The 9,475-nt window shown below is 53.3% G+C and overlaps 1 protein-coding gene across 1 annotated transcript; it reads left to right on the top strand.

The window, feature by feature from the left end:
* Positions 1–1,799: 1,799 nt before the first annotated feature.
* TMIGD2 (transmembrane and immunoglobulin domain containing 2) lies at positions 1,800–8,938 on the top strand. The gene is made up of 5 exons (XM_032394567.1): positions 1,800–1,845; positions 3,868–4,317; positions 8,027–8,062; positions 8,152–8,253; positions 8,499–8,938. Exons 1-5 carry the CDS (start codon positions 1,800–1,802, stop codon positions 8,936–8,938), a joined length of 1,074 nt encoding a protein of 357 aa, XP_032250458.1.
* The last annotated feature ends 537 nt before the right edge of the window (positions 8,939–9,475 follow it).

The following is a 9,475-nucleotide window of genomic DNA, read 5'->3' as shown; positions in this document are numbered from 1 at the left end:
AACAGGGACCCCGAGAGCCTGGGGCCCGCCAGGCGGCATTGGTAGTGATGACTGAGCTGCGGAGAGCCTGGAGCTGGGAAGCAGGTTGCCTGGGTTCGACCCCTGGCCCTGCTGTGTGACCTCGAGCCCATCCCTAGCCCTCTTGGTGCCTAAGCCTCCCCACTCTTGCACCCATGCCATTTCGTGGCTGTTCCTCAAACTGGAATTCCATACTCTCCCGCAATGAGATCTGGCCCCTAACCGCTCACAGTCCTTGCATTTACTCCTAGCATTTACATTTTGCCGTGGCTGATGTTCAGCTTCCAATGCCCTTTCTCTCCCCAAGGCACAACTGAACTCCTGTGCATCCCACAAAGCCCTAGGCTCTCACATCCCCTCCTCCAGAAGCCTGTCTGCCTGACCGGAAGCCACAGGTCTCTGAATGTCTGTGTCCAGCTTGGTCTTCCCTGTCAGCCTGGGGCCAGATCTATCCAGGATCTCCAGCATTGCCTCTGGGCGGACTGTGGGGGAAGGGTAGAGTTGGTGGGGGAAGGGTAGAGTTTGAGAAGAAAGTCGGAGGGAGGAGGTGGCCTGGGTAGGGGAGGCTGGGAAGCTGTGTGTGTGTCTGCTGGGGCCGTGTGGGCGGAGTGTCGTCGCAGTCAGGGGTCATCCTGTGGTTGATAGTAACGGCGATTTCGAGCACACAGGCCCTCTTCTTTTTGGGTGAGAAAAGAGGTCATCATGTGGTTAGGGTGACACATTGAGGCCTGAATTCTGCCACCTCCTCCCACCCCACCCCCCCCCAGGGTGACAAATGCAGGGCTGGGAGAAATCCCAGGGCCTACGAACTCGCTCCACTGGGCCCCCAAACTTCTGTGCAGGCTGTGGGGACAGGGGACCCCCCCCATACCTGTTGTGGGACCTGAAGCCGTCAGCACAAATCTACTCTGAACCTCAAAGGAAGACATTTTGGGGGCCAAATAATTGAAGCTAGGATTCCGATCTTCAATCCAAGCTCAGGCCTCTGCTGCCTGCCCCGTTCCCACACCTGCCTCATCTAACCTTCCAACGTGCCCCTGTCAGCTCAGGTGTGTTTATTTATTTATTTATTTTTAAGATTTTATTTATTTATTTGTTTGACAGAGAGAGAACGCACAAGCAGGGGGAGCAGCAAGCAGAGGGAGAGGGAGAAGCAGGCTCCCTGCTGAGCGAGGAGCCCGATGTGGAAGCTCGATCCCAGCACCCCGGGATCACGACCTGAGCAGAAGGCAGCCGCTGAACCGACTGAGCCACCCAGGCACCCTCAGGTGTGTTTAAATAGCATCTCCCAGGGCACCTGGGTGGCTCAGTCGTTAAGCGTCTGCCTTCGGCTCAGGTCATGATCCCAGGGTCCTGGGATGGAGCCCCGCATCGGGCTCCATGCTCGGCGGGAGCCTGCTTCTCCCTCTCCCACTCCCCCTGCTTGTGTTCCCTCTCTCGCTGTGTCTCTCTCTGTCAAATAAATAAATAAAATCTTTAAAAAAAATAGCATCTCCCAGAAAGATTTGCACTCACTGGGACACATTATTCCATTGACATACACATACTGCTTTTCAGATTAAAGAAAAAACAAAAACAAAAACAAAAAATCTTTGGGGGAACCCAGGCACCAGAGGGGAGGCAGCGGAGCCCTAACCAGGATTAGTTACTAGACGTCTGGCCTGGCTGTCACATCTGCCTCTGTGGTGGGGGGTGGAGATTGTGGCAGGAAGTCTGTCACTTAGGATGGGGAGTTGGGGGGTGGGGCGCCCGCCAGGAGAGGGGGGCCTGGTGGGCCAGGAATGGAGTCCCTGGGCACAGCGCTGGTCCTCCTGGTGCAGTTCTGGGGTGAGTACTTGGGCCCCCCTCCCCTCTGCCCTCCCTCCTGTTGTTCATCACCCCAGCAGCCTGCCCCCTGGTTCCCAGCCCCTGGAACCCAATCTCTGTGCTCTGCTAAATAGGACCTGTTTCTCTCTGATACTCAGAACCTTACAAGGCTTGAAGGGTTCTAGCAGGATCCTCAGAGTGGGTCTCTAGAGTAAAACTCACACCATGACCTACACACCAGGCTTGCCTGAGCTAGCTCCGCTGGCCTCTGTCATCTCCACCCTCCACAGCTTTCCCTTTCTCACCCTTGTCTGGCCTGCTGGCTTTTTTTCTTTCTTTCTTTCTTTCTTTTCTTTCTTTCTTTCTTTCTTTCTTTCTTTCTTTCTTTCTTTCTTTCTTTCTTTCTTTCTTTCTTTTTCTTTCTTTCTTTCTTTCTTTCTTTCTTTCTTTCTTCTTTCTTTCTTTCTTTTTCCTTCCTTCCTACTTTGCTTCCTTCCTTCCTTCCTTCCTTTCTTTCCTTTTTTTCCCAACACACCAAGCTCGATCCCACCTCCGGGGCCTTTGCACCTGCTCTTCCATCCGCCTGGATCTCATCTCTCTAGCATCCGCTGCGATTGCATATCGAAGTCCAGGAACTTGAGCTGAACATACCCCTTCTGGGGGATCTGATAGGTACCTCAGACATCTCAGGGGCCCAAAGCAAACTTTTCTTCTACTCCAGCCTTGCTCCTCTGTCAAGATCCTCCATATTGGCCCAAAGCCACCGCCCTTCATACAGTCCCTGAGGCTAAAACCTTGGGAATCTGCTACCGTCCTTCTTTCCTTTTCTCAATCCATTCGGCTGCTGATCGCTTTTTTCCAGGGTCCAGCCCCCGTTACTATGCTCGTGGACCCTCATCCCCCAGCCACCCCTGAACCCCTCTCCCACCCCCACAGTCTGTTCTTAACACAGCACAGGGTGATCTTTTTAAAACTTAAATTGGGGGGTGCCTGGGTGGCTCAGTTGGTTGAGCATTGACTCCTGATTTCAGCTCAGGGCATGATCTCGTAGGGTCGTGACATCCTGAGATCGGGCTCTGTGCTCAGTATGGGGGTGGGGTTCTGCTTGAAATTCTCTCTCTCTCTCCCCCTCCCCCTGCTTGCATGCTCTCTCTCTCTCTCAAATAAATAAAATAAGTTTAAAAAAAAACTTAAATTGGACCATGTTTTCCCCTGCTCCCTGGTTTCCTATCACACTTGGATTAAAAAACAAACTGCTCCCCTTTCCCCACCTCCACCCTGTGGCCTGCAAAGCCTTGTATAAGCCATCTTCTCTCCAATTCCACTTCCTCCCTCTCTCCCCCTCAGTCACTCTGCTCCAGCCACAAGGGCCTCCTTGCTCTTTCTCCAACATACCAGGCATGGTTGTACCCAGGGCCTTTGCATGGCCTGCTCCCTCTGCCTGGAGTGCTCTTCCTCCATTTTCCTTTCTTCCCACCACTGGCTACTTCTTACCATTTCATCACCTCCTCTGAGAAGCCTTCCCTGACTACCCTCCATAAGTAGATTTTCTCTCATCTCATCCTTATCCTCCATCAGGATTCTCACTTCATGATGTCCCATGTCTCTCTCTCTCTCTCCTCCCAGACTGTCAGCTCCAGAGTGGGGGAGGAATTTCTGTCTGTCTCCATCACATCTGTCTGTGTCCGTGGTGTCCAGAACAGGGCTTGGCACACACACAAGGCGATATTTGTGTGCCGAGAGCTGGACTGGTCATAGAGTCCTCCCTGAAATCTCCCAAGTGCCGAAAGAAAGTTAAACCCATTTCACAAATGAAGACTTTGAGGGGCTCCTGGGTGGCTCAGATGGTTGGGCATCTGCCTTCAGCTTAGTCATGGTCTCAGGGTCCTGGGATCGAGCTCTGCTCATCAGGGAGCCTGCTTCTCCCTCTGTCTGCTGCTCCCCCTGCTTGTGCTTTCTCACCCTCTCTGTCAAATAAATAGATAAAATCTAAAAAAAAAAAAAAAAAGACTTTGAGCCTCAGTGAGACGTGATCTTACAAAGATCACGTAGCCTCAGCCCTGTGGGCTCACTGGGGGAGTAAGTCACACACATACACACACACCAGCCTTACTCACTTCTTGTATCCCCTCGTCCTGCAAGGAGCCACAGGCCTGAGAGTGCAGCAGGAGCCCAAGTGGTTGCGGGTGACACGGGGAAGCCAGGTGACCTTGGCCTGCCAGGTGATACAGTCCCAAGCCTGGGAGCGGCTCCGGGTTGGGTGGACCAAGGACGACGTCTCCTTGTGTGAGCCGCACATCACCAACGGCAGCCTCAGCCTGGGGGTCTGCGGGCCCCGGAGGCTGCTTTCCTGGAAGCCGCCTGGCAACCTCACCCTGCAGCTGGACCACGTGAGCCTCAACGACAGTGGGGACTACGTGTGCTGGGTGGCTGTGGAGATTCCTAAGTTGGAGGTGGAGCAGGGCGATGGCACGCAGCTCCTGGTGGAGGAAGGTATGGGAGCAAGTGGAGGGAAGAAGTGGGCTCTTGGAACTTACAGGATCTCAAAACTCTAGAATCTCAAATTCCTTCCTAGGAACATAAACTCTAAATTCTTTCAATGGGAGTCTTAGAAACAGAGATCCTGCAAAGTCAGGAACATCAAAATCTAGACTTGCAGAACCAAAGACATGCTGGAACTTATAATTCTAGATGAGGACTCAGCAAACATTCTGTAAAGGCCCACAGAGTAAATATTTTCTAATTTGTGTTCTACGTGGCAACGACTCCACTCTGCCATTATAGCGTGAAATCCTCCATAGACTGGACAGGCGTGAATGGGTGGGGCTAGGTTCCAATAAAACTTTATTTAAAAAAACAGGTAGTGGGCCTAATTGGATCCACAGGCTAAAGTTTGCTGAGACTTCTTCCTGAATACTGCAATCATGAAGACTCTTGAATACATGTAATTCTGGAATTTTGACTAAACACAATCCCAGAATCTTTTTTTAAAAAATGTATTATTAAAGTATCTCCGACATACAGAAAACAACGCATATTGTAAGTGGCCGGCTTAGTGGATGCTTTCGTCCATTTGGGCTGCTATAACAAAATACTGCAGACTGGGGTGGTTTGTAGACAGCAGAAACTTATTTCTTTTCTTTTTTTTTTTTTTTAAAGATTTTATTTATTTATTTGACAGAGAGAGAGACAGCAAGAGAGGGAACACAAGCAGGGGGAGTGTGAGAGGGAGAAGCAGGCTTCCCGCCGAGCAGGGAGCCCGATGCGGGGCTCGATCCCAGGACCCTGGGATCATGACCTGAGCCAAAGGCAGCCCCTTAACCGACTGAGCCACCCAGGCGCCCCCAGAAACTTATTTCTCATAGTTCCGGAGGCTGGAAGTCCAAGGTCAGGGCCCCAGCATGGTCGTGTTCTGGTGGGGACCCTCACCCTGCTTGGTAGTTGGCACCCTTCACTTGGAGGAAGAGGCAGTGATGTCTCTTTTATAAGAACACATATCCCATTCGTGAAGGCTCAGGACCTAATCACCTTCTGAGGTCCCACCTCCTCCTTCCATCACCTCCAGGGGTTAGGACTCCACGTAGGAATTGCAGGGGGACACATTCAGACCACAGCCCGAGCCCACCCCTTGTACCATCATGCAGCTCAAGAAACAAGACTTCCTGCCTCCTGGATCCCTTCCCCCCACCCATGCACACACGCATCATCCTGACTTCTGGCTGCATAGACTTATTTGGCCTGGCTTTGTGTGCTACTTAAGGGAAATCATAGAGTGCATTCTCTTCTGTGCCTGGCTTTTTTCATTCAACATTGAATCCCCCACTCGGCCAGAAGGTACGTCCATCTTGGTCATGCAGCAGCGGGATGCTCTTTCTCTTTGCTGTAGACCCACCACCATCCATCAATCCAATTTCCTATGGATGGGCATTTCGGCAGCTCCTAGTTGTTGGCAATCACGAATAAGGGTGCTGTGAACAAATTACAACTGGTCTTTGGCCAACACATTTCTGTTGTGCCTCAGACAATTCTAGGATCTCGAACCACAAAACAGAATCTTGCAGTTCTAGAATCCTAGAGGCATAGAAGTCTAGGCTCTTAGAACTACAGCATTCTCAATGGGGAATCTTGCTCCTAAGGAGGCAAGAATTGGTTCTTGGGGAGCAACAAAGATTTTATTTTTTTATGTATAAAGCATAGATGTATGGGCAGTACATAGATTCACACTGTATCTGTGGTACTAAAATGTCATGGGGAAACAAAGTAAGATTTTAAAAGTCTCTTTGGGGGGTGATAATGAAAAAAGGTTGAGAAACTGACGTAAAGGAATAGATGATTCTAGAATCTTAGAATTGCAGTATCTTAAATATTTTAAACAGGCTTTTAGAATTTTTCAGTCTCAGAGTCTGTTAGGACAGATAATTCTAGAATCCACATTGAAAGCCATTGATTCTCAAGGCTAGAAGGAATTTCCCAGTTCAGCTAAGCCAGCTGCCTCCATTTAGAGATGAGAAAGCTGAGGCCCAGGGAAGGCCTAGACGTGTCCAGCCACATACACGAGCCAGGGATGCAGCCAGCTTTCTCAAAAGCCCAGCTCATACACTCCCTCTACTCGGCATGACAACCCACTTTGGGCCAAACCCTGCATAGGGCCTGGAGACTCCAGCAGACCCAGAGGGGGCTCGTGCTCTCTCAGTGGTTCCTGAGGGCCTCGGGCACATGCCTGGACCCATGAGGCAGGATGGAGCACCTCCCCAGTTCCTGGCCCAAAGAGATGCCCGTTCCTCTCCTGTTGGCAGGACCCTCCCACCGCCTGCCTCTAGGGCCATGCCTTATGGCTGTCCCGCCTGCCCCCACCTTCTAGTAATGAGAGGGCCAATTACCAATTAGCAGAATCTGGATTGCAGAGGCACCAGGCTGTGCATTGTCGGCATCTGCAGGGATGCGGCCGGTCTGCCTCCAGCCACACACAGCTGGCTCTCCCCTCCCCCTAACAGTGCTTGGTAGCCCCCAGGGACCAAAGCCAACTTTTTTTTTTAAGATCCTATTTATTTATTCATGAGACACACACACACACAGAGGTGAAGGCAGAGGGAGAAGCAGGCTCCCCGCGGAGCAGGGAGCCCGACGTAAGGGCTCGATCCCAGGACCCTGGGATCACAATCTGCGGACTAAGGCAGACGCTTAACCGACTGAGCCCCCCAGGTGCCCCCCGACGCCAACTTTAAAACATACAAGGCGAAGAGGTCAGGAGCACTGGGCCTCATCTTAGTCACACCAGGAGCCTCTGGCTGGAGTTTATATCAACTATACAGACCTGGGAACATGTCCCCACTCTGCTGTTCACTTGCTCTGTGACCTTGGGCAAGTAACTTGACCCCTCTGTGCCTGTTTCCTTAGCTATGGGTTAGGTGAATTTGAAGTTAATTATATCCAAAGAGTTTATTACAGGGTCTGGAACATGACAAGTCCTCAGTAAACCTAAGTGATTATTTATGTCTGTTAGGCTGATTACTCAGCAAGACTCAAAAGGTCAGGACAGTATAAGCTTTTTCTTCCTTTCCTTTCTTTTTCTTTTTTTTCTTTTCTTTTTTCCCGAAACAGAAAAGGAAAGGGGAGCTGAGGTGAGCAACACCTTTGTTCAAAGCAAGAAACAGAAAAGGAAAGGGGAGCTGAGGTGAGCAACACCTTTGTTCAAAGCAAGGCACTTCCTGCCTGGGTGCATGACCCCAGGCAAGTGACTCAGGCTGAGACTGTTTCCTTGTACGTAAAATGCGCTTGACGGCAGAGTTGAGCTCAAAATACAGGAGCCGTAAAGATGGTGGATCCCATGACCAGGATCGTGGAGCTCACGGTGGGAATGATGGAGCTCATGATGTCAGTGATGGGGCTTATGGGGATGACAGGGCTTGTGATGGGAATGGTGGAGTCTATTATGGGGGTGATGGGGTTCATGGCAAGGATGATGGAGCTCATGATGAAAAAATCCATTCGGCGATTACTTTACAATAACTGAGCAAGGCAGAAATGGGCCGCCTCGTTTTTCAGAAGAGGAAACGGGTCCGGAGGGACACCTGCCCGGACTCACGCAGCAAGGCAGGGGCGGAATGCTGACGTCCCACTGGGATGGGGGGGCTCTGACCCTGAAGGGTGGAGGCTGGACTCGAAGGTGAGCACCCCCGAGACACAGGTTTCTTCTCTGCAGATGGCCAGCCCACGAACCAGACCTCGGTCGACTCAGGTGAGCCCCGGCCGCGAGCCCCGCCTCCAGCCCCGCCCCGGCCCCCGCGCCCCACCCCCCGTCAGACCGCCCCGCACTCCCCTCCCCAGGACTCCTGGTGGCGCCGCTGGTGGCAGGGGGCGTGGCCGTGGCCGCCATCGCGCTGAGCGCCTGGGTCTGGAGCCGCCGTCGCAGCCGGCGCGAGGACTCAGGTAACCGCGCAGGTGGCGGGGAGGGCGGCAGACGGGTTCCGCCGGCGCCCCTGCCCCGCGTGGCGGAGGCGGGAACTGCAGCCGCTTGACCCGCACGCCGAGCGCGCCCCATCTGCCCCTTCTGGAAGGAGGGCGGGTGGGACTGCGCCCGGTGGGCGAGAGCAGAGGTAGGCTGGAGAAAGCCAGGCTGTCTCATGGGATTTTCCCCTCTTAGTCTGTGTCATCCCTCCCTCCCACCTTTGCAGAGCATCCTCTCTACGGGAACGTCCTTTACCAGCCCCGGAGGGCCCCAAAGAAGACTACGGCGTGGCGTGTGGAGGGGCAGGTGCTGGACATCCCCAGGGCGGACCAGAAGAGCCAGAGCCTCTATTCCATCTCTTTCCCCCAGCCTCCCAGCCCCCAGCAGCGCCTGGCCCAGAAGCCTTGCCCCAGCCCCAGGTCGAGTCACCCCATATCTACCGTCCGCGTCTCTCCTGACCCACGCCCCTCTGGGCAGCAGTGGCCAAGAGGGCTCCTTGAAGTGGGGAGAGGACTCGAAACCCCAGAAAAGATCCCCTCCCACCAATGGCCACGTGAAGATGTGACTGATTTCCCGAAGAGTCAGGGAGTCCAACGGCCCAGCCCAAGACCCCGTCCTCATTACTATAATGCCGGATTCCTCCCTCACCCCCAGAGCGCTCAATAAAGGCTTATAAAGGAGAGCCAGATTTTGTGAGTTGGGGGGTGTTAAAGATATCTGAGGGGTTGTCTGGGGGTTCCTGAGCCCCAGGATGGCTGGGGGACAGTCCACTGTGGTGAGGGGGCTCTGTGATGACTGGCCACCTCCCTCCTCTTATCCTTGGAGAGTCATGTCCAATTAGCAGAGAAGTGATGCCCCCGACCTCCACACAGCACCTTGAGCTGGAAGCACCCCCTTCCCTGGGTCGTTGTGGAGATGAAGAGTGACGGGGGACATCGGGGCTCCCTGGAACTCATCAGCCCCCCGGGTCTCCTGCCCGACTGTCACCTTGAAGTGACACCAGCTGGGATCGGCTCCCTTCCCCCACTTCTGCTGTTTCCATGGGGACAGATGTCCTTTCAGCAGCAGCATCAGGCCTCAGCTGCCTGCCCAGGTGCAAGGGAGGGGCCGCGTGGGGGCAGGGCTGGCCTGAGAGCCTCCCCCCTCGGTTTCTCCATCTTTGTATCTGTATCAGCTGTGTCCGGGTTTTCCTCTGACCTCATA

The sequence above is a fragment of the Phoca vitulina genome, unplaced genomic scaffold (genome assembly GCF_004348235.1).
Source record: "Phoca vitulina isolate PV1807 unplaced genomic scaffold, GSC_HSeal_1.0 scaffold81, whole genome shotgun sequence".
In the NCBI taxonomy this organism is placed as follows: Eukaryota; Metazoa; Chordata; class Mammalia; order Carnivora; family Phocidae; genus Phoca; species Phoca vitulina.
Note: the sequence above shows the minus strand (reverse complement) of the source record. Positions and strands in the feature narration are given on the sequence as shown.